Source organism: Myxine glutinosa, chromosome 1, assembly GCF_964187855.1.
Source record: "Myxine glutinosa chromosome 1, kmMyxGlut1.1, whole genome shotgun sequence".
NCBI classification, from domain to species: Eukaryota; Metazoa; Chordata; class Myxini; order Myxiniformes; family Myxinidae; genus Myxine; species Myxine glutinosa.
Genome location: NC_136261.1, coordinates 259025901 through 259052212, shown reverse-complemented (window position 1 = coordinate 259052212; position 26312 = coordinate 259025901). Strand labels below are relative to the sequence as shown.

Genomic DNA, 26312 nt, shown 5'->3' with positions numbered 1-26312 from the left:
TCTTTTCGATTTTGGGGAAGATCTGAAGATGGATTTGGATACAAGAATTATTTAATATTCCAAGTGATTCTTCACCGTTGAGATCGGGCGAAAAGTGATAAATAACATGATATGTGAAAAAGTTGTGGACGAGTTATGACTAAACTTGGGGGATGAGCTGGTTAGATGACAAGAACGAGCCGATTTAGATTTTGGTTCAGGTCTGAATCCAGATCCGGCCTATCAGTGGGATACAAAATATAAAGTGCTCAGCCTGGCGGAGGTATGCACTCTACTGAGTGTCCTAGTTCAATTTGTTATAGCTTTACTATGCAAATTATTAGTACTGGTAGGGGACGTGTATTGCAAAGCAATTCTTCCTCTTGTTTTTTTGTTGTAGGTCAGCACATGAGGCGGGCCTCAATGAGAAGGGGTATCTCTTTCTGAAGAGGATTTGCCAACTGCTTGTTGGTCTGGGTCTGCGGCTGGCTGGCATATGGGTAGGTTGAATGATCTTTCAATTTTATCGTTTTTGTTATTTTACCATTTTCATAGCACAAGAACTTGCTAAGCACCACAATGCTTTTTTTTCTTCTTTTTTTTTTGAACCTCTTGAAAAGTTTTGTATACTTTTTTAAAATCTTGATTGAAGAGGGAACGTTTTATGGCCTTTCTGGCATTCACCTCTGTGCATATAGCTCACGTGCCTTGTATCACTGGTTGACATTCCATTAAGCTCTTAATTGGTCTGTCGTGTTACAACGATCTTGGCCCTCCAATAATTCTAGCAGTACCCCCATCATTTGCCAGCCACACATAGCTGTCAACCCAAACATGCTTTTGAAGTATTGAGAATATTTCGTAACTGGGGTACAGGTGCCCCGGTACAGGCCCCGGTCAGGTCTAGGACTACGCCCTTGGGGGGGGGGGGGGGGGGGGGAGGAGGAGGGAGCCCTTTGCACAGACGAATCTAGTAAAATGAAACCCAACTGAAGAGCTCTGTTGGCTATAAATCTTATTATAGTAGCAAAGGAATGAATGAATGATCGTTTTAAGGCCATTTTCGCCGCTAGAGCAGGGGTTCGCCTTGCGGGCCCCATGACAATCATGGTTCCCTGTTTGAGGCAGTTTTTTTATGGCCGGATGCCCTTCCTGGCGCCAACCCTTAGTCGCCTCTTACGATGCACAGGGATATGGTGTACCTATTCTAAACCGGGGTACACACCGGAATCATTCATCCCAGCAAGCTGGTACTCAATTTGCTGACCTCGGAAGGATGACAGGCTGAGTCATTGAGTCAACCCCCCTGGTGTTAATTTAGCGATCGACCGGGATTCGAACCCAGGATCCTAGGATCCCAAGCCGGCACCCTAACCGCTAAGCCAACACCAGGCTTATAGTAGTATAGTAGAAGGAAGAAAATATATTCGCAATTAGACTGAACTCGTGTGTAAAGTCCGGTCTTGCCGGCGAGGTTACGTTTTTTCGCAGCTGTCCACGCTCTCCACGCTGTCGAAGTTAAGTAATTGTTCCCATTTGTATTTTCGTCAAAACTGTATTTATTTTATGGTGTGTGTACCGACAGTGGGTCCCTAGGAAAATTATCGGTGTAAATCTTTCATACCTGCATAGAAAATCGTGTTAATTCGTGTCGCGTCTTTTGAGGCCTTGTACCGTGTCCAACCTTGAGGCTTTGTTTTTCTCTCAGCGGTCCGTCGATTGTGCTCCAATAACTTTCGTTCTCTGTTTTTCCCAGTCTTTTCACCCCATAGCCTACCTACTTCCTTGTTTAAAATCTCAACAAAAAAAAAAAAAAAAAACCAAAAAAACATTTCCTTCTCTGTTCTTATTCGTTGTTCTTATTCGTTGTTCTTATTCTTTCGTTCGTTCTTCGACGTGTTTTTCCCCCATTTCTCCAGATACTTTTCACTGTTAAACTTTAAAATGTTTAAACTTTCCCCTGAAGTACTGTATTCTGTCATATATTATAACACCTTTTTCTTCTTCTTTGAAAGGTTGCTTTCGACTTTCTCACCAAATCTATTCATCCCAAAAAAAAATTCCATCTCTCACAGTGCCTCTTTCATACATTCCCTAAACTCTCCTGCACTCCATCTCATCCCCCCCCCCCCCCCCCCCTCCAGCGTCCTTAAACGTATTTTTAACTCGAAGGTCACAAAAAACTCATTTTGCAATAAATGTTCGTTTCCCATTAATCGTACACTTTCCAAAATCCAATCTCACCCCTCCCCTCCAAATCTTCCCCATCACCCCTCCCCTCCAGAACTTCCCCATCACCCCTCCCCTCCAAATCTTCCCCATCACCCATCCCTTTCAAATCTTCCCCCTTGCCCCTCCCCTCCAAATCCTCCCCATCACCCATCCCTTTCAAATCTCCCCCCTTGCCCCTTCGCCCCTAAACTCCCCCCACACCCCTCCCCTCCTAGACTCCCCCCTCACCGCTCCCCTCCAAATCTCCCCCATCTCCCATCCCTTTCAAATCCCTCCCCTTGTCCCTTCCCTCCTAATCTCCCCCTTAACACTTCCCCTCATAAACTCCCCACCCGCATTAATTCTCCATTTCCCCCCTCTCACCCCTCCTCCTGAAAGCGTCCTCCCAGCTTCTTCCCCCTTCCAACTCTCACCTCCATCTCCCCCAATGTTCTGCCTCGCTCTTCCCCCGCCTCAAATAACACCTCATTGTGCCTCACCCAATCACCATCAAACCTTTTGTCCGTCCCATCCTTCCCTTTCTCCGAGCTATTCTGAAATCTCTGACACACCTTCAACAGCTCTCCCTACCTCTTCCTCCTCTTCCACATCTTACCCTACCCCTCCTCCCCCCTGTTCTGTATCCGATGCTCCCCCTTCCTCTTCATTAACGGTATGGACCTCAAACATCCGGGGCCTTCGTTCAAACTTAACTGATCTCTCCATACAGGTTGCTTCTGTCAAACCAGACGTGATCTGCTTAACAGAAACTTTCCTCCTTCATGATGTCTGATTTCTTAGTATCTCTCCCGGGTTACTCCCTCCTCCGGTATGATAGACCTGAGCCTCGTCCTGGAGGTGGGGTTGCTATCTTTATCAAAAACTCTCTTTCTCACTCGCCCTGCACTGCCCTCTCTCCACCTCACCTCCAGGAATACCTCTGGCTACGGCTTCCCCTTCGCTCCCACCTCTTGTTCATATGTGTGTTGTACCGTCCACCAAACAGTGATGACTCCATCTACATCTCGCTGTCTGATAATATGGACCAACTTCTATCTACTCATCCCAACTCTCTCTTCCTCATATGTGGTGATTTCAATTGTCATGATGCCAGTTGGCTGGGTGTGGGTACCTCTCACCAGCCATGGCTCCTCAGCAAAGGACTTCTGCGACTCACTGGGACTGACACAATCTGTCAATTTCCCGACCCGGATCTCAGTCAACGGAGCATCTTCTCTTCTGGACTTGGTTATGACCAACTTCCCTGAAAATGTCTGCTGCTCTTCTTCTGCTCCAATCGGCTCATCTGATCATGTGCTTGTTAAAGTGGACATCTCTCTGACCATTCTCAGGGAGCCTCCTCAGCGTCGGCGAGTCTGGCATTTCACTCGGGCCAACTGGCACAGTCTTCAAGCAGCCATCAATCATCTGGATTGGTCTCCCATCTCGACCACCTCTGACATCAACTCATCCTGGGAATTCTTCCAAAGTAAATTGCTCTCTCTCATGTACAGATTTATCCCATCTCATTGCCATACCCTTCCTCCCATCCATGGTACACGGAATCTTGTGGGGAGGCTGTTGCCCAGAAACAACTTGCCTTAGTCTCCTGGAAAGCAAATCCAACGGAAGGAAATCTCATTTCCTTTCACAAAGCCCGAAACGTGTGTGTCCACGCTCAGGAGAGCCAGGAAACAATATGTCTCCGTTCTCCAGACCGAACTCTCTTGTCTGTCTCCCTCTTCCAAATCCTGGTGGCGTCTGGTCAAATCTGTTTCTGGTGTTTGTTCCCCCTCCATCCCCTCCCTTAACTTAAACGGCTACACAGCTGACTCCGCACGTGAAAAAGCTGAATACCTCAACTCTGTGTTTGCCTCTAAATCTTGTGTCCCAAACCCATCCCTCTCTGTACCCAGTCGTACCCAGCTGCTCCTGGACTCTGTCCTTTCCTCCTGATAAGGTGGAAAAGTTTCTGTCAACCCTCGACTCTGATTCTGCAAATGGACCTGACGGCATCGGCCCACGGGTCCTAAAATCCTGTTCTTCCGCTCTTTCACTCCCTCTCTCTGTTCTCTTCACCCTCTCTTTTGCTCAAGGTCATCTGCCATCTGCTTGGAAATCAGCCAACATCACCGCTTTACACAAAAAAGGTACAAAAACAGATCCTAGCAACTACAGACCAATCAGCCTTCTCCCAATTATCAGCAAAGTCATGGAATCCATCATTGCTTCGGATATGAAATATTTCCTCTTCAATGGCTTGATCTCTGATCATCAATTTGGTATCAGACCAGGTCACTCTACTCTGGACATGCTGCTTCTGCTGTCTCAACAATGGATGGAGGTCCTCAATGCCAAACAGGAAATTAGAGCTGTCACCCTCGACATATCACGTGCCTTCGATACGGTCTGGCACCCTGCTCTGCTCACCAAACCCTCCTCCTTTGGTATCCATGGAAATCTCCATGCATGGCTGGCGGACTTCCTCTCTGGTCGTAGTCAACGTGTGCCCTGAATGGGTTTCTCTCATCTCCTCTTCCTGTGCAGGCTGGAGTTCCCCAAGGCAGTGTTCTGGGCCCTGTGCTTTTTCTGGTCTTCATCAATGATCTCTCCGACTCTTGAAAATCCTCTCTATCTCTTTACTGATGACTCCACTCTCTGCTGCTCCATTCCTCATCCCTCAGATCGGCAGTCTGCAGCCTCCTCACTCTCTGCAGACCTGGACAAAATCACTGACTGGGCAAACAAGTGGAACATGTCTTTCAATCCTGGCAAATCTCACATTCTTACGATGTCTCTCCGAAAAGACCGGCTGGACAACCCTCCCATCCACTTTCTGAATAATCCTCTCCAATAAGTTCTGTCACTCAAGCTTTTGGGTCTCACTATCTGCCATGATCTTTCCTGGGAAAACCACATTTCACATCTGGCCTCCAAAGCCAGTCGCCGACTGGGCATCCTCCGTCGTGCGAAGTCGTTTGTTGGCACACCTGAGCTCCTCACCACATACAAGGCTTTCATCCGCAGCTCAATGGAATACTGCTCTCCCCTCTGGGCTGGTGCTCCTGCCTCACACCGAGCTCGTCTTCACGCTGTTGAAAACAAAGCGTTCACAATCATTGGAATCTCCCGTGATGAAGCTACCTCCGAGGGCCTTTCACTTACTCACCGCATGCAGGTTGGTGGTCTTTCTGTCTTCTACCGACTCCTCTCCGGCTTTGCTCCTCCAGCTCTCTCTGGGCTCTGTCCCCCAAATATTCCTACAGGTTGCACAAGATCTGCCTGCAACCCTCTTATGGTTAAACTGCCAAAATCAAGACTCTCTCTGCTCACCTTCACTCCTTCATTCCTTCATTCCTCTTTTCTCCCGCCTCTGGAACAAACCCCCTCACTCTCTTCAATCCCACTCCTCACTCCTGGTCTTTAAAACAGCTGTTCACCACCATCTCTTATCTTCCCCCATCCAAAACCTTGATCTTTTCTACCCGCACTAATTTCACCCCAAATCTACTTTTTTGAAATACCAACTTCTTTCTTGGAAGTCCTTGGTGTCCTTGTGTTTATACTTCTCCCACCCCCCCCCCCCCCTTCCCACGCCGCCTCCCCCCAATCCCTCTCCCTCCCACACATTCCCGATGTCCCTGCTCTCAAATGTTGTGTTTATGTGCTTCCCCTTCTCTCCCCAGCCTGTCTACCGCTCCCCTTTTTATATACTTTGTTTGTTTGTCTGTTTGATTTGTTTGTGTGATAAATGTTAGCTCTTTCACCAGCCTCGATTATGTACACAAAAATATATATATAAAAAAAAAACTAAAAAAAAAAAAGTCAAACTTATAATGGTCACTCAGTTTTCCAAACTTATATTCAGATATGTACTTCAAGACATCATGATTCTGAATAATATCACTGAAAGATCATCGATCACTTCTTCTGGAGTTTGTTGTATTCCTATGTGGCACTGTTTTGATCAACAGTTCTATGTCGGTTTTCCCACTTGTAACGAGGACTCGCTCTCTGGGTTAGACATTTATATGTCCAGCAATGAGTAAAGGGTACCATCCAAAAAGACAGACCATTTCTGAATTGAGGTTTGTTTTTTTCTGACCATGCTAAGCACTCTTTCTTCTCCAGCATTTGAATGGGGGTTAACAAGAACCAGTATTGCCACCTGCACAAGTTCTACAAATCTTGGTTTGCCACCAGAAAGCTTGCAGGTTGAAAGTTGTTCCCAAATTTTGGTTTTCTGCCAGCAAACTTACAGGTTGATACACTACATGACCAAAAGTATGCGGACACCCCTTCTAATTGGTGGATTCGGCTGTTTCAGTCACACCCATTGCTGACAGGTGTGTATATATATATATATATATATATATATATATATATATATATATATATATATATATATATATATAAAAATCAAGCACACAGCCATGCAATCTCCATAGACAAACATTGGCAGTAGAATGGGCCGTACTGAAGAGCTCAGTGACTTTCAACGTGGCACTGTAAGAGGATGGCACCTTTCCGACAAGTCAGTTCGTCAAATTTCGGCCATGTTAGAGCTGCCCCAGTCAACTGTAAGTGCTGTTATTGTGAAGTGGAAATGTCTTGGAGCAACAACAGCTCAGCCACGAAGTGGTAGGACACACAAGCTAACAGAACTGGACCGCAGAGTGCTGAAGTGTGTAGCGCGTAAAAATCGTCTGTCTTCGGTTGCAACACACTACCGAGTTCCAAACTGCCTCTGGAAGCAACGTCAGCACAACTGTTCGTCGGGAGCTTCATGAAATGCGTTTCCACAGCCGAGCAGCCGGAAAAAAGCCTAAGATCACCATGCGCAATGCCAAGCGTTGGCTGGAGTTGTGTGAAGCTCGCCGACATTGGACTCATTGGACAGTGGAAACATGTTCTCTGGAGTGATGAATCGCGCTTCACCATCTGGCAGTCCGACGGACAAAACTGGGTGTGGCGGAAGCCATCAAACACTTTTGGGATGAATTGGAATGCCGACTGCCAGCCAGGCCCAATCGCCCAGCATCAGCACCCAACTTCACTAATGCTCTTGTGGCTGAATGGAAGCAAATCCCCGCAGCAATGTTCCAACAACTAGTGGAAAGCCTTCCCAGAAGAGTGGAGGATGTTATAGCAACAAAGGGGGGAACAAACTCCATATTAATGCCCATGATTTTTGGAATGAGATGTTTGATGTTCAGGTGTCTGCATACTTTTGGTCATGTAGTGTAGATGTCCCCAAATTTTGTCAATCCTGTTAGTGACATTGCCATCATCCAACATAATGACTGCATTATTTGATACCTATTGAGGTATCATCATTCCATACCTCCCAAGGGTATCATCCATCATTCCATATTAGGCTACGTGTGCATAGGGTTTTTTTTTTTTTTTTTAAATAGATCGGTGGGCTCATACCGATTTTATATATACCCGTATATTGGTATTAAAAAGTTAAATAAATAAATATATTTCTAGTAGGTTACAAAATATGTAATGGTCCAATGGTCCATTACTTTATGACATAAACATCGTTGACACTAATTCATTGCACACATCATGCACTCGATCTTTAAAAATTATGGTAATCATATGATGGAGAATTTGTTTGATAGAGTAAAAAGGGGTTCAGTTTTGTCCTTTGCTTGCATTATTCTTGCAGGATAGTTTCTAAAGACAATAGTTAATGACCATTAACTTCACTAAGCATTAATCGTAGGTAGCAGCCGAGTGCTCGGCTAGCTATCTCAGTAAATATTATAGCTCAATAAAAGCTAGGCATGCCCGATATTTGTACCCGCCATGTACAGTATCGATATCTATGGTAATTAGCACAGACCGCTACCCCCCATCAGCACAGGCTGGTATCACTATGGCGGTTTGCCGTACCGATATCACTAATTTTTTTCCTTGCAAATTATGCAGGGCGTGGATTCCAAGGTGGAAAGACCATCCAACTTTAAAGAGTTTTTGACGTCAATGCTGGCATTCACAAACCATCTCAGCCAGGTGAGCACTGTGAAACATGGTTACCAGAGTTATGGTGGAACAGGTTGGAGCAAATTATGAAATCATTTGATTTAATTGTTGCTTGGTGATTACAATTATTTAATCACATCGTGCAAATATCTCTGATTCTATTGCCCGTCATCCTCCAGCCATATTGTTCCCTTCTCCCTGACAGTATCTGAGCTCTTTGGTAGAATCTATGTGGATAATCTTCCTTCAACACAAAATCATCTCCAATGATCCCATTATGCTGGAGTTCTTACCGCAGCTATTGCAGTCTCACACTACTAAGATCGCCAAGGTAAGACAAGGATTTGGGAGTAATCTCCAAATGAATATTTTTAGTCATTTTGATTTTGTTCTTTATTAATTATTGTCCCATAATCATTTTATCCTTTTGTACAAACTAAAATCCATCCTCTCAAAAACATTGAAGCTTATCTACTTTTTAAAAATATACTTGGGCTAAGGCTCATAATAGAGCACACACACACAAACACAAACACACACACGACAAACACTTAACACAGCCACTGAGCTTGGGCTTGGGGGAAGCGCTGTCACTGCCGTCACTTCCCGGGGTAATCTGGGTACCAGCAACGTTGTAACGATGACACTGCTTTTCTCACCGTACTCAGTGGGGCATTTCCTCAACAGTAATTTTCTCCTCACCATGGATACCAACCAATGGGGATTGTCCACGCTCTATCATTTTCAAGCATGGCAGCAGCACGTACTATTTTTAAAGTCTTTGGTATGACCTGAACGGGTCCAAACCGGATGGGTGTTTTTTAGGAGACGCCATCCCCTTACTGGATGGCCGTTGGCTCCCCATGGGAACTCATCCGCCTTTTGCCAGGTGTTGGTTGTTTTTGGTCCTGGCAGGGTGTCAGTCACCCTCCCCACCAGCAAAGCCATTGAGGGGTGTCGGTTTAGTCTATGACAACCCGACCATGCGGCAGTTAGCTCACTGGGTTACATGTTACCGGTGGCAGTCCCAAAAGACTGATCTGACCAGAACTTATTATCGCATCAAATATTTTGCAGTGTTGAGTAAGATTGTGTAATAATTTAATTGCAGTGATCAATGTTTAGTGAGGAATAATTGATAGTTGTAATTAACTAATGTCAGCTTATGCGTTTCACCCATAATAGCTGGTTATCTTGCTGCACCTATGTCTGTGCTTGTTTGTCTATCCGCCTCCATCAACAAAGGGGATTCATATTTTTGTTTGTATTTATTTATTTTAAATGAAATTTAGGCTTCTGAAGGTGTGAAGTAATAGAGGGGGTTATGACAATTCAGACTGTGGGGCAGCGGGCCAACAAACACAGGAATGATCCCCACACACCAATAGACCCAAATGAGGCCCACACTTTAATCCACCTTGTTTACTTCACCTACTGAACTGGAATCCTTCCACAATTTATGGCTTTTAATTTCATTGAAAGGCACTTCTTGCCTCTGAGGTTTTATTGAAACTGAGAGTTGAATTTCAATGAAATCACTTCTTGCCTCTGAGATTTTTCTTTCTTTCAAGCTGCCTTTAAATTGTGAGCTTTTAAATCTGTTTTGAATATCTTTCTCTTTTTTACGCATTTGTTTATATTCATTTTTGCAGTGTGGTCACCCATCTGGAGATTACAGTCCAAGCTGCCAGTACTCGAGACTTGATTTTGAAGGAGATGAAGAATTCAGTGCTTTCTTTGCATGTAAGCTTTCTTTTGTCTTCTTTGAATGCATGTCTCAAAATTTTTGGCTCTGCAGCCGAAGGCTGGAGGCTTTATGTTTTCGGATTGTCTGTCCATCCGTTATTGAGTTTTTTTACGTTACATTGTGAACCACTAATGAGATTTCAACCATCTTGACACTAAGTATAGACTGCAATGTAAAGGTGAATGATTCAATTTTGGGTCCAAAAGGTCGAAGGTGATGTGCCCTTTCATTGTGTTTTTTGTTGTTGTTGTTGTTACTGCGATAACTTGTAAACCATTGAAGAGATTTCAACCAAACTTGGCACAGGTATGAACCAGAATACAAATATCAACTCATTAAATTTTGGGTTCAACAGGTCAAAGGTCATGTGCCATTTGAAAATCAATTAGCAAACCATGATGAGTTTGAAGCATCTGATGTTCTCTCTTCTTATCGCCTCTTTTTTCTTTTCTTTTTTCCTCTCTTATCTGACCTCTAATTTTTCACGTGACCTTTGAGGTCAAGCGTAGCAGTGGGTTGACATCCATCGTGGGTGGAGGCATATCCATCGACACATTTGCATTGAATTTTATTTTCTATTTCTTGATATGATTTCTGTTTTTAATCCCTGAAAAATGAAATTGCCGTAGGTGGCATGTGGCAAGGTGGTGACCTTTTTGTGTCTGGGTGATTTGTGTTTAAAAACAAATTGCATGTTTTTGTATGTGCTCTGGCCGTTTTACAGTCATATCAATGCTTTGACCAAGTAATATGTAATTCGGTTGTCAAAGCCCCATGTCGTAAGATCAATGCAAACCATAATCCTAAGATGCATTTTTTTCTCACAACACGCGCTTGCTTAATTCAATTGGCTGCAAAATACAACTGGTTTGGCACTCAAGCCGACGAAGCAAAAGCGAATGCGCACAAGTCATGTCTACTTACTGTTGGTATATATGGAATAATAGTGAAACAAAATATCGATTCCTTTTGAGTGAGTTTTGATAACTCTGCAGATTCTTGACAAGGATTTAAGGAGCTTGAAGAGCCGGTGGAATTTTCAACATGGTCCTGGGATTTAAGAATGCATGTGTTGCCCTTTTGTTTTGCCAGTATGACACTAACAAATACAGCATTATCTTTGAGCACCAGCCATTTTTCTTCATTAGCTTGCATAGTGTTGCTTTATTGGCTATTAATTAGTTTACCCATTTGGGCTTTGCGAGCACAATTTGGGTGCCAAGACTGCTATGTTTACATCTCTTCTGTGCTCAGTGCCTCGGGATAATGCCTCATCAATGCTTGTTTCCATTGAACACTTAAGTGGTTGGAGAGCTAACCTTTTGGTTGTTTATATTTATTTATTGCAAACAGCAGATGTTTTTGGTTTCTGAGCCTTCTCAAGTTCTTTCTTTTCCTTCAGTGTGAAACTTTTTGAGTGCTAGCCTTTGATCATCTTTTACATTTAGTCAATGGGGCACTCTTTGTAAATGAAGTAGACGCAAAGCATTTCTTTAATTTCTTTTTCACTTTCATAATATTGTTCATTAGCTTTTGGTTTTTCTTATTTTCTTGCTGTTGCTCTCTCCAGAGTTTAGTTCGAGATATTATTTTACTCTTATTGTAATGTAAATGAGATAATATTTAAAAGACAGACATAAATGTAATCCACTACCAACACCACTACATGTAGTTGGCCTACAAAATCTCAGTAGTGTTGCATTTTGTTACCCTCGCCAGAGCAGCGTTTGAGTCCGTTTGTTTTTGTTTGTCTGTCTGTTTGTCCGCACAGAATAAATATGATTTTCTCTGCAACCGTTGGTCCGATTGAAAGGAAATTTTCACCAAAGGTGCACCTCCTCCTCTGGAAGTGTAAAAAAAAAAAAAAAGATAATAATAATAATAATTATGACGTCTTAGGTCACGTGGTATGGGTGCCGTCTTTGAAAAACCGAAAAACTTTGCACCTCTGTCTCCAAAAGCACTGCATAGAAAAAATTGAGACATGGATAATTATAAAGTACTCTCCAAGGGGAATAACATATGTTAATGACGATGTCATGGGTGCCTCCATTATGACGTCATTCGACAAGTACAAAACTTCATCCGATCAAGATGAAATTTCTTGAGCGTCATCTTGGGATAAATTGGTGGAGAAAAAATAATGATGTCATTGGTCACGTGGTTTGGCTGCCTTATTTGTTTTAACACAAAAGCCTTAAACACTAAAAGCACGTCCTGGTGAAGGTCTGCAATCTCTGATTGCTCGTTATTGTTCACCTTGAAGATGATCCATTGTTGGTTGCCCTTTAGAGGCATCTTTGTAGAAGACAGGTTCTGAACGTTTGGAGGGGTTGGGGTGGAGGATATCGGTTAGACATCCATTTTATAAGTTAATCTCTTCGAGAATCGAGATAAGATGGCTTAAAAATGGTGATACAGGAAATGTGCCAGATTTGATTTGGCTGACTGGTTTTGAAAGGTTTTTGTCATAAAATTTTGAATAAACTTTTATGATGAGTTCAAAATGGAAAATTAATAAATTATACTTTTTTAAGCTGTTGTTTTCATCAAGTTAACTTTTAGTTGGAGGACAAAGTGGATGCAGTTAGGCTTTGCATTTTGAGATGTTTCTAGTTTGTTTTTTTTCTATACAATCTCAAGTATTTTTTAATTATTCTCTTTCGTGAGAAACAAATAACAGATTTATATTCTTCAATAATCAACCTTCTAATTTACATGCATTCTAAGTTACTGTTGTATCTGAAATATAAGTAATGCACCATGCAAGTTGGGTCAGTCCCCTCTCCCCGCCACAAATCACCACCTCATGACACGTGACCTTTAGGGTGCATCAAACGCCCAACTATTTTTTAAAAGATGTTGGATTGATCTGTCCCAAATTTTTTTTTGTTCCAATCATAAAATAAAGTTGCTATGCAAAATTTGGTAAGGTTTGGACATCATCTTCTGGGTCCACCTCACCATTTCATATTTTGAGTCGGTGGTATCAGAGTTGGAAATTTGACACGCAGCTGTTTTGAGGCCCATAAATAAAAATGAAAGGATTGACTGATTGCTACATATAATAACTCTTTGTAAAGGTATTATTGTGCTCTGTAGCAATATATCATCATCATAGGGATAGGGATACAATTCATTTATATACAAATAGTCAAAATAATGATTTTTTTCAAAATATGGATATAAAGCGAAATGAAGAGTATTTTTAAAATATAATATATAAATTAAAGAATATCCTGAATGTTGTAGTCATCTTGTCTTTACAGAGATCTTTTAACTAGACAAGATGATTAAAACAATTATTAGGCTATACTCTAATAAAATTGGATAATTGATTTATTTGTTGTACATAATTATGAAATGACATTATTGTTACTAATACTACCTTTTTCTTTCAGATAAAACAATGGATGGCACAGTAAAGAAAGCATCTGTTGCAACAAGAGAGTCCACCAAAGTGTTTGGTCTTGGAAGTGCCATAACAACAAGATTCCCAGATCAATGGCACTAGACTTCCAACTTGTTTACAAGTACTACGTTGTTTCATGTGGCACACGGAAGATGGCAAACTTGAACGACGCTCTCGGTGGGAATCAGCAAAGCTTGTACTGCAGAAAGTGACACCATTTTATGGCAAGGCTAATATTCCTATCATCTCTGAACGCAAGGCTATTGAGAAAATTATCAAACTTGCAGATGATAATTCCAAGCTTAGATCAATCCCTATCAACCGAAGAACAACTCCAGCAAGCATCACAAAGGTGAATCAAATGGAGATGAAATTTATGGAGACATTTCCCTTGTGGCCCAATGATGCTAGTTCTCACATCAAGAATCCTGAAGACTTAGCATTCCTGGAATCTATGAAGACAGATCGCTGTGCAACATTTGGCTGCCAAGATAAACTGTTGGCAGATAAGATGCAGCGTAAAGTGAACCGCGAGGAAAAAGAATCAGAGAGGCGAGCAAGTATGGAGCTGGAGTTCAACATAAATACTACAACCACTGTGTATAATATTAGTGACAGTGATGAAGAAGTAACTCTTGGACCTTCAACAAGCACACCAACAACCTCAAGAAGTCATCATCGTTTAGTTAGACCTGGCACATCAGTTTTCATTCCACATGACATCCTGAAGAGGCCCAGTCTTGTTTCACTGGCAACAAGGATGAAGATGACACCAACCCAACAGGCTGCTTTCACAGAAGCTCTTATTGAAGAAACAGGAGGGGATGTAGTGAAGGTGTCAACATCATATGCTACAGCAGATAAATCAAGACGCAAAATTGGACAGCATATTGCTACTACCTGTAAGGACAAATGGATACCTCCGAAGCTTGCTACGTTGCACTGGGACTCAAAGCTGCTTCCATGCTTAACTAACCAAAACACTTTTGAAGAACGCCTGGCTGTGCTTTTGGGTTCTCAAACTGATATGAAGCTGCTGGGTGTTCCATCCTACAAGCCTGGAACAGACCGTAAATCTGGAGATATAATTGCTCAGCTGACTAATAACCTACTTGAATCATGGAACTGCCAAGATAATGTTGTCAACTTGACATTTGACACAACTGCATCTAACACTGGCCACATCAGTGCAGCTTGTGTAACAATTCAACAACGGCGCGGCTTAACAAAGCTCTTCTGTGGTCAGGCTGCAGACACCACATTGGTGAAGTCATTCTTACGCACATTTTTACTGATCTTAAAGTTGAAGCATCTAAGTCACCAGATATCTTCCTCTTCTCAAGGTTTCGCAAGAACTTTGAAATGTTTCCACACACATTCAATGAACCACTTTCACGATTTGATCCATCTCAACTAAATGAAGCAGCAACAAGTTTGACAAGTGACTGGCAAAATAATGTTCTCAGACTCTGTCACACCGAGCAATCTCTAAGACGTGATGATTATTTGGAATTTGTTGATCTGTGTACTGTATTCCTTGATGGTGAAGTAGCTGAACATCAAATAACCTTCAAGCGTCCTGGTGCACTGCATAAAGCCAGATGGATGGCGAAGCTCCTCTACTCAATCAAATTATGTCTCTTCGAAAAACAAATCGCTGATCTTCCAGCAGGTACAATTACCACAGAAAAACAAGTGCCAAAGATCAGAGAATTTGTCACATTTGTCACTCTAGTATACAGCTCCTGGTGGATGACATGTACCTCTGTCACCGATGCCCCATGGAATGACCTGCAGCTCATCTCCAAACTGAAACAGTATGAAGCTGTCAATGCTGGAATCTCAAGAAGTGCCCTGAAAGCCTTCAAACGACATCTCTGGTACCTCACAGAAGAGATGGTTCCACTTGCCCTCTTCAGCTCAGTTGTTCCTCATGACCATCGCCGTGCTCTGGCAGACAGACTTCTGGAGGTTCAGCCAGATTTTCCAGTAACCAACCCACAAGGACGGTTTGGTACTGGGTTTGGAAAGCCCAGATTTCCTGATGACTTGACTGAGAAGACCACTCTGGCTGATTTTGTTGGACCAGATTCATGGTACCTATTTCATCATCTGAAGCTTGACTGGGCATTTCTAGTTACCGATGTTCAAGAATGGACTAACTCTGCAGCCTACCAGACATAATGGACTAATGTTGAAGCCTTGAATGTGGTGAACGACTCTGCAGAAAGGGGAGTTAAGCTTAGCTCCGACTTCCTTTCAGCAGCCAGAAGTGAAGACCACTACCAAAATGTGCTACAAGTTGTTGAGCACAACCGCAAGGAGAAACCGAATCTTCGAAAGCGAGCAGCTCAAGACTAAACTGTCAGAAATATCCATGAAAACTACAGTATCTTTGTTTTGTTTCTATTTTCATGTTCATCCATAGTCAGATGTACTCGTATTAAGATGATAAATGCTAAGATTGTGTATATATGATTCTACTGTAATAAAAATTATATCATTCTGGTATCTATAATACATATACTAGAGTAGCTCATGGTGGTTGAGTATGCACTTTATTGTACAGACCTAAACTCTTCAGGAATCCACTAATTGAAGGTCCAGGAACAATATTTGGTTGGTAACACATTTGCCACTGACGGCGAAATAGCTGAAATGGCCACACCCCTTTTTGGGCCACGCCCCCTTTTTTGCCGTGACTGTATCTACAGAACCGTTGGACCTAGGAGGTTGCCCGACCACTCAAAATTTGCGCAATGGCCACATTATGGGGGGTCAGTAATACATTTTCATATCCAAAAGTCAATGGTTTTTAAGATAATTGCCAAAAACCGATTTCAACATGTTACGAACTACAATATTATTCGTAATTGTTCCTGTTCCTGTTCCTATTGTTCAATTACTTGATTCCTGAAGAGTCTAGACTAGACTAGAGTCTAGACTAGAGTCAAGACTAGAGTCAAGACTAGAGTCAAGACTAGAGTCTAGACTAGAGTCTAGACTAGAATTTAGTCTAGAGTCTAGACTAGAGTCTAGACATGGCTAGAAATTCCGGTCATGGGTGTTTTGTCGTTTCAGCTGTGCGGAGGTGCATGCCTTTGTTCTTCGGGTTTGGCCGGACAAACTATAGCAGATGGGGTACGCTGTTCCTTGAAGATTGCCTGGACCTACAAAGGAAGTTCCCGGGTATCTACAGATGCTTTACAGATGGTGGATGGGTGATGTACCACACTACCCGACAAGGCAGTGCAGTAGGATTTGACATGGCACTCGAGAAGTGTTACAATAAACCCGCCAAGGTTGCTGGAGGTATCATTGGGATGACCAGACAGAAAGAAGCAGTAGCCTTATGGAATCTCCTAAAGCATGAGAAAGATCTTCATGTGGCACAGCTGCTGGAATGGTGCAACTTGGGAGACAAAGATGACAGTGAGCTGAGCCTACACCATGAGTTCAATCCAAGTTCTACGAAGATTGGCCATGTTCGTGCAAAGGCCCTTCTGGATTACATAAAATCCATCAACAATCCGTTCGACGCTGGAATCAGACTTCAGAACATCTCTACTGGAGCTGACATTCCCCAGGAGGTTGTCGACGGATTACTTGAATGCCTGGAAATTGGTGAGAAGAGTTATGAAGAGTTTGTTGAGACCAGATTTCAGGATAAGGAGAAGCACCTACATGATACAATCCCTACCAACCGCAAGACTGTTTTCGTGAAACGTACTTCTACTCCGTTCACAGCGAAGAAATTGATGGCGAAAAAGGATGCAGCGGAAACGGTTAGGTACATTGACTATGCTAGAGAAAGAGGGTACAGCATGCTAGAACTCCTGAAGTATGAATTGACCAGCACATCCCAGTTCCTCACCACTGAATGTAAAGATGGCATCAAATTGAAGAAGCCCGATAAAGCCTCCTTAGCCAGGGAACTTGTCAGTCGCCTTCCACAGGAGACGAGGAATGTAAAGAGTGACGCTCAGATGACAATAGTGGACTTCATGGCACTTGTGCGTAAACTACCGATGAAAAAGTTGGGCCTTCACACATTCGGGGAATTGGCTGAGAGTCTTTCCAACAGGATTCTTGCTACAGGCTCCGTGTCCACAAGAATAGACATTATTTTTGATGTTTATCAAAAATCATCAATCAAGCAAATGGAACGGGCACAGCGAAGTTCCTCAGAACAAATCACAATCACCATTGGGTCTGACAATCAGAAACTCCCTGTCGATCTTGATATGTTCTGGAGCTCAATGTTGAACAAAGTTCGGTTGCAGGAGTATGTCTTCAAGTGGATGCTGCAGAATGTCGAGTCGGACAAGGAAATATTCTTTGGAGGAGTATATGGGGGTGAATGCAGGAAACTGTTAGCTGGCACTGAAACACAGATCGCAGAGCTCTCAAGCAACCAAGAAGAAGCCGACGACAGAATCATGTTCCATATTAATGATGGTGTTGTGAAACACGGGGTTCAATCAGTCTTGGTCGACTCGCCTGACACAGATGTCTTTGTCAACCTCATCTTCCACTTCAACACAACCTGGCAACTACAAAAGCTGTACGTGAAGCTTGGTAACCGGAAAACAAAGAAAACTGTACCAGTCCACATGTTGGTTGATCAACTGGACAACGGTTTGGTGTCGTGTCTCCCAGCCATTCATGCTCTCAGCGGTTGCGACAGTACCAGCAAGGTGGGTCCAAAGCTGTCTGGCCTGAAAGCATCCATCGATCTCTCCCTACTGGAAGGGTTTGGTGTAGAAGAACTGTCACCACAGATAACAAGCAATGCTGAAAAGTTCCTTGTGTCTGGATTAAAGAAGACCGACTGTTCCACTTTCGATGAATATCGATGGGAGCAGTACCACAACTCCAAGAAAGAACTGGACTTCAACCAGCTTGTGTGCTGTTCATCAACGCTACGAGAACACATAAAGCGAGCATTTCTTCAGTGTAAGATGTGGTTGCAAGCCCCAACTCCTGCCGTCACCAAACCAGATCCACTCCAGTATGGGTATGAAGCAACGGACGTTGGCATAACACCAGTGATACTGCCAGTATCGTGCAGGCCCGATGACCTGCCTCCTCCATGCAAATGCCCAAGAGCATGTATGAGTACCAAAACGTGCACTTGCAGAGACAGGAACATTAAATGTGTCACGTTTTGTGGCTGTAGTAAAGGCGAAAAGTGTAGAAATCCAAATAAGTAAATTCCAAAATAGGATGATGCAAAAGGTATAAGTGTCATATAATGTTGTGGCCTTGGTGGTATCATACAATTGTAGTTTGTAACATGTTGAAATCGGTTTTTGGCAATTATCTTAAAAACCATTGACTTTTGGATATGAAAATGTATTACTGACCCCCCATAATGTGGCCATTGCGCAAATTTTGAGTGGTCGGGCAACCTCCTAGGTCCAACGGTTCTGTAGATACAGTCACGGCAAAAAAGGGGGCGTGGCCCAAAAAGGGGTATGGCCATTTCAGCTATTTCGCCGTCAGTGGCAAATGTGTTACCAACCAAATATTGTTCCTGGACCTTCAATTAGTGGATTCCTGAAGAGTTTAGGTCTGTACAATAAAGTGCATACTCAACCACCATGAGCTACTAGAGTAATATGATTATACCAATAAAATCATGATTTTGACTATTTGTGTATAAGTGAATTATATCCCTATCCCTATGATGATTATATATTGCTACAGAGCACAATAATACCTTTCCAAAGAGCTATTGTATGTAGCAATCGGTCAATCCTTTAATTTTTATTTATGGGCCTCAAAACAGCTGCGTGTCAAATTTCTGACTCTAATACTACCGACTCAAAATCTAATTTGCTGAGGTGGACCCAGAAGATGATATCAAAACCTTACCAAATTTTGCATAGGAACTTTATTTTATGACTGGAACAAAATAAAATTGGGGACAGATTGTTTTCTTGACATAGGGGCGTTTGATGCACCCTAGTGACCTTTGTTTGTCAGCACAGTTTCATTGGTGTTAAGATTGTCTTAATCAAGAACATGGCACTAGGCCATTCTTGCTGTTGGAATTCTGGTATGGTACAAACTTGTGTTAAAATGAAATGGTTTCCGTTTGTTACATACTAATTTCGGCCATTGAAGATCCTCCATTGAAGATCTTGATGCAATAGCACAAGTTAAGCCATTTGAAAAATAGAAAAGTGAGAAATCCAAAAAGGCACCACGAGCACACAATGGTTTAGAGTTAACAAGACAAAGGCTCTTTTAGACGTTTCAGCCAAAAGGTCATCTTCATCAAGGGTGATTGCAGACTCTGCATCAGATCTTGATTACTTTACTTTCCTTGATAGATGGGCTCAGGCATTAGTTATTGGTTCATTCAATCTTGGTGGTCTGTCACAGGCTTAGGTAGACCACCCTACCAGGAAGTTGTATTTGAAGAGTTTCATCGCAAAACGCGATAAACGCCATATCCAACATTTTGGAGTTGGCACCACCCTTATATTGTCAATGCATAGCCGGACGCTGTCATCAGTCTAGTTTTTAGCAACACGCTATATTTCCTTCAGTTTAAGCTCTTTGAATATCCGCTTTCTTTTCATACCGCGATATGCGCCCTTCCCCTTTTTACACAATGAATGAATGAATGATCGTTTTAAGGCCATTTTCCCCGCTAGAGCGGGGGTTAGCCTTGCGGGCCCCATGACAATCATAGTTCCCTTTTTGAGGCAATGTTTTTATGGCCAGATGCCCTTCCTGAATAGGTGTTAGGTGAAATAGGTGTACCTATTCTAAATCGGGGTACACACCGTGATCATTCATCCCAGCAAGCTGGTACTCAATTTGCCGACCTCGGAAGGATGACAGGCTGAGTCAACCCCGCTGGCGTTAATTCAGCGATCGACCGGGATTAGAACCCAGGATCCCAAGCCGGCACCCTAACCGCTAAGCCAACACCAGGCTTTTTACACAAAACGCGATATATCCGCTCAGCCAATCAGCGCCCTCCATTCGGCCATCCGGCAACAGATGCTTGTGCAACGTGCGCTAATTACAAGCTGTCAGTAAATGATCCTCATTTGACTGATGATGAAAAGAAGACCAACGCACCTATGTTTATTTTACACAGAAGACGAGCCAGGGTTTTTTACGATTTACTTGGTAGAATTCAGGAGGATTCCACCACAGTCTGTTTTGATATGATGCAAAATATGGTTTTGCCTCGAACCCCCACAGGTCAGGCCTACTATTCGCATCAGTTGTACCTACCTGTTTGGGGTAGTTGTTCATCATGGGAAAGACAGCCCTCAGAACAAATGATGTTCACCTCTATGTGTGGATGGAGCACCAAAATAAAAAGGACTCCAATATGATAGCCTCAGCACTTGATAACTGTTTCAGGGTTCATCTGAATGGCAAAATTCGGGCTTCAAAAAAACTGCAGTTGTTCAGTGACTCGTGCTATAGACAGAACAAAAACATGAATGTCCTTTCAATGTTGAGTGTTCTACGGAAAACGGCGTTTCCCAATTTGAATGTTGAGTACACATTTCCAATCAGAGGGCACAGTTTCCTTCCGGCAGATCGTGTCTTTGGTCATATTGAGCAAATGATTCGAAAACACGACACAATCATGCTTCCTGAGGAGTATTATTCCATTATGAAGAAGCATGAGAACCTTCATGTCTATGGAGAAGACTGGCATGCGTTTGATTTTAAGTCCGAGACGCATGCTTTTTGGAAGTCACAGAGGTCATTCAAACTGAGCGATGCCCGCATGCTTTCCCTTACCAGCGAGCAGGTTGGGTTTAAGTCGACTTATGCCGCAGAGTACTGTTATCACAGCGTCCTAAAACAAGGCAAAAACTGGGGGAACTTCAAACCAAGCATCTCTTGCGATGGTTTCCTCTGTCAAAGCCACAAAAAAGAAGGATGTTGAAAACCTGTTGAGAGAAATGGGGGCTGCGGACGATATAATGCAGTTCTATGACGATGCATTCTCAGATATCAATAATAATGACGCTCAGGAAAGTGATATGGATTGATGAGTCAGTGCAGGAATGTGCCTTTTGCTGCCACAACCATGAACAATCGCTTCTATGTCGCTTTTGATACTGTGTTGTTTTACCCTGTAGCGCATTGTACAATCCTGTATTATTTCATACAATATCAGGGCATAAACTGGTGTTGGCTTAGCGGTTGGGGTGCCGGCTTGGGCTCCTAGGATCCTGGGTTTGAATCCCGGTCGATCGCTGAATTAACGCCACGGGGGTTGACTCAGCCTGTCATCCTTCCGAGGTCGGCAAATTGAGTACCAGCTTGCTGGGATGAATGACCACGGTGTGTACCCCGATTTAGAATAGGTACACCGTATCCCTGCGCATCGTAAGAGGCGACTAAGGGTTGGCGCCAGGAATGGCATCCGGCCATAAAAACATTGCCTCAAACAGGGAACCATGATTGTCATGGGGCCCGCAAGGCTAACCCCCGCTCTAGCGGGGAAAATGGCCTAAAAACGATCATTCATATATTAATATCGGGGCATAAACACTGTTGTCGAGAGATGACCTACAAGGTGCGAAAAGTTCTGGCCAAATTTCGAAGGACTTTGTTCTTTATTATTTGAATGTTATTTAGGAAGTTGAAACAATCTGATTTTATTTTTCATACAATATCAGGGCATAAACAGTGTGGAGATGTCCAGAGATGATCTACAAAATTCGGGCTAAGTTTCAAAGGCCTTTGCTTTTTATCTAAGTCCGAGTTTTAATCAATACTTACCTGCAAATCAGAATTCCTGCTTTTCATCTAAGTCCCAACTTTTTGCTTCCGAGTTTCATCTAAGTTCCGAGTTTAATACAATACTCACCTAGAACAGAACTAATTTTGTAATCTTTCAGTGATGTATCCACGTATAGCACATTACCCAAACATAACCGGTGGATATATCGCTTTTTGTCAAAAATCCGTCTAATTACACTTTTTGTTCAAGAGAGTGAAAAACCATGATTTTGTGTCAACACATTTTATAATATGATTACATTCAATAAAACATTGAGGTTTTAATTTTGGTATTTTCCTCTCCGTCTATTCTTTATAAAAAACGTAAGTTTTCTCAAAACCAACATCCTGTGGATTTATCGCGTTTTGCGATGAAACTCTACATTTGGATCTTGCATATGTAGGTCACCCTGCCACAGAAAGATCAGACATTGATTCTCTTTTTACCCTGGTTGTATTTTGTTTTAATTTTTGTATACATCTGCATATATTTTGTTTTTATTTCTTGTATATACCCAGCCTGTTCATATGCTGACTTGTTTATTTTCCACTAACGCAGCATATAGAGCACAGCTTGGAGAGTGTGTTCGGCTCTGCTGCCGCTTGCAGCCAGAGATTGCTTTCCAGATCGCTAAGGACTCTCTTCTCCATCTGCTTGCTGAACCTATTGATACTGGCTGTAAGTACTAATGTCTGATCCGTAGGTAATAATACCAATTCTTAAGTCGTTTTATTTTTATTTTTATATTTATCTTAGGATGAATCAATTCTGATTTGTTGTCATTTTGAAGCTCACACCTTATGGACATTGATATCATGTACTTGCTAGCATGAAATGCGGCCGCGTTCACCTACCTTTTCACCCAATTGTCCGCTGGTATTATTCAACGCCCTACATCAATTATACCCAATCTGCTGCTATTTTAGTCACTCACTCCTCGCAGACATCTTGGTCCCATCTTTAGGCAGTTCCATTCCTAATGCTGTGGTGCATCCTTTTGTTACATTGTTTTTCCTTTGCCCCATTGTGTCAGTTGATCCATTGCCCACTGTTGTTCCCCTCTCCTGAGTCTTGATACTCTATAAAAAAAATTCTTTTTAATTTGTGTTCCTTTTCCCATTAATTGCACATAATCTCAGATGCCCCTTCGTTGTCACCACTCATTTGAAATACGGTGCCTTCGGAAGGTATTCACACCCCAATGACTTTTTTCACATGTTATGTTACAGCCTGAATTAAAATGGAGTAAATTGCGAATGTTTTTTGTCACTTATCCACACATAATACCCCATAATGTCAAAGTGGCAATTTTTTTTTTACAATTTTTTTTCAAAATATTAATAATGAAATACAGAAATATCCCATTTGCATTAGTATTCAACCCCCTGAGTCAATACTTCGTAGAAACGCCTTTTGCAGTGATTGTATCAGCTTTGTACATCTGGGTTTGGGGAGTTTCTCCCATTCTTTCTTGGACTTCACATTCTTGTTTTAAATCCATTCCAGTGTTCCTTTGGCTGTATGCTTCATGTCATTGTCCTATTGGAACGTAAATCTTCAACACAGTCTGAGGTCTTTTGCACTCTAAAGTATGTTCACCTCAAGGATTTGCCTGTATTTGGCTCCATTCATCGTTACATCTATCCTTACACGTCTCCCAGTTCCTGCCACTAAAAAACATCCCATAGCATAATGCTGCTACCACCATGTTTTACGGTAGGGATGGTGTCAGATGGGTGATGCCAGACATATCGCTTTGCATTCAGGACAAAGAGTTCAATGTTGGTCTCATCAGAACACAGAATGTTTTGCCTCATGCTATCAGAGTCTTTCACATGCTGTTTTGCAAACTCCAGGGATGCTGTCATGTGCCTTTTTCTCAGGAGTGGCTTCTGTTTGGCCACTCTCCCATAAAGCCTAGACTTGTGAAGTGCTGCAGAGACTGTTGTCATTCCGGCAGGTTCTCCCATCTCAGCCAAGGAATTCTGTACTGCTCTTCATTGGGTTCTTGATCACCTCCCTGCCCAAGGTTCTTTTTGCTCAGTTTGGTCGGACGGATTGAACTCTAGGAACAATCTGGGTAGTTCCATAATCTTTCCTTTGCTAATAATGGAGTTCATGTTACTCTTGGGAACTTTCAACACTCTAGAAATTGTTTTATACCCTTCCCCAGATCTATGCCTCCTCACAATTCCATCTCGGAGTTCTACGGACAGTTCTTTGGACTCCATGGTAGACTTTCTTCTCTGACATGCACTGTCAACCGTGGACCCTTATATAGAAAGGTGTGTTTCTTTCTAAATTATGTCCAATCAATTTAATTGGCCAGAGGTGGGCTCCAATCAAATTGCAGACATCTCAAGGATGATCAAAGGAAATTGAATGCACCTGAGCTCAATTTGGAGTCTCAAATGAAAGGGATTGAATTCCTATTGACTCAAGATATTTCATCTTTTCATTTTTTATTATTTTACAACCATTTCTAAAAAATAAAAATAAAAAAGCCAATTTGACATGTGGCTGTAAGTTACTCACTCGCAACTTCAACTCAAGGCTTGAAGTACAATGTGTAGATCAGTGACAAATAAATCGAGATTTAATCCATTTTCAAATTCAAGCTGCAACACAACAAAATGTGAAAAAAGTCTAGTGGTGTGAATACTTTCTTAAGGTACTGTACCTGCTCTAAGATTCTCCCTTACCACCCCATTTGATTTTCTTTAACCACTCTTTACAAATTTACATGCAAGATGCCGATATGTAACAGAAGAGATGCTGCACGTTTACCTATTTACCATCTGTTTATTGTTCGACTATTTTCCGATGAACTGCAAGCATGCATATTTGTGTAATTTGGAAATGAACATTTCCATGCCTTCACTTGTATTTTTTTCATATCTTTCACTGCTTCAGTTGTTCTCTCAAAACCAAGGCAGACCCCATGAGTACTATCATTTTGGGGGTTAGGGGTGTTTATAGGTTTTTTTTTTTATGTTCGTGAAAGGTTTGATGGTCATTTGCCCACTGCCAGTGCATATCTATGCATGCACTATGACTGCGGTGTTCCTTTGGACTACCCTGGCTTTCCCCCTCTTCCCTTGCCTCGGAGCAGTCCGAGCCAGGCCATCGGCCAGGGCCTGCAAGAAGGCCCTCGCTGACTTGCCCTGTGCTTGTACCTGCTCACGCAGGCAGCAGCGGTCAGGGGAGTGGACTTTGTACCTTCTCCTCGCCATCCTTCCTCAAATGGGATGCAATGGCCACCTTCCTCGAGAACACGATGAGCCAGCTTTTCTCCGCTTTGGAGAAGAAAGGCCTCGGAAAGGTGCCTGAACCTAAACTAATTGGGTTTCCTTTTTCCTCCCCTCTCCCTTTTCCACCCGCTACATCCTCCTTGTTTCTTGATGCACTGTGATCTTTCTAGATAGATTATTGTTTAGATTTATCAATGTCTTTGATTGCTTGGTTGAATACTGTAATCCACTCTCCCCCTTTTCCCATTTTATGAAGAGTTAATATTGTAATTTATTAATCACTTGATGACTATCAAAAATAATTATTTTTGCATTCATGGGAATATCTCAAATTCCTATAGCTTGTTGCGTTTTAATTAGGAGATGTTAGTTACATGGGTTGGGTTGATCAATGCATGTTTCCACGTGGAGGGAATGATACCTGAAGAACAGGAATAGCAAGGACATGAGAAGACGATGGAAAAAAATCTAAGCATTATATGAGATTTTAATTTTGCGATTGGACCATCACTCGGCAAGTGTGAGATGGGAACAGGAAGCAGGTTATTCCAGATATTGTCTTTTTACCCCTCACACACGAAAAGTGGGTTTAAGCAATTCATTCACTTTTTCAGTCTACAAACATCACTTTCTGATCTAGGAACAACTATATTTCAATTGAATGTTATTTTGACCATGAATCAGAAAAAAAACCTGTAGTTTAACAGGACTTTCGCTCTGAATTTGTTCTGATCACACATGCACAGAGTGAGATGATTTGTTTACTCTGGCCGCCTGTCTGGCAGTCAAACTAAATTGAATAATCATTCCAAACAGGAAACTTACTGTTTTGAAGACGTCATAAAGAGCACAAACAACAGGCGTGAATAACTAATGTAACGAGTTACGTAAGGTCGTGCAAAAGATGCTGCATCAATGGCGGTAAGCTTCTTGATTTTTTTTTCTACA

General features: G+C 42.4%; 1 protein-coding gene across 1 annotated transcript in view; it reads left to right on the top strand.

Moving 5' to 3' along the window:
• The window catches only part of XPO5 (exportin 5), a 169973-nt gene that overhangs the window by 29128 nt on the left and 114533 nt on the right, over positions 1–26312 (top strand). Inside the window, exons 9-14 of the mRNA XM_078786248.1 lie at positions 380–479; positions 8131–8214; positions 8390–8515; positions 9837–9927; positions 22672–22791; positions 25302–25435. Coding sequence (XP_078642374.1) covers positions 380–479; positions 8131–8214; positions 8390–8515; positions 9837–9927; positions 22672–22791; positions 25302–25435 — 655 coding nt within the window. The remainder of the gene's footprint in view (positions 1–379; positions 480–8130; positions 8215–8389; positions 8516–9836; positions 9928–22671; positions 22792–25301; positions 25436–26312) is intronic.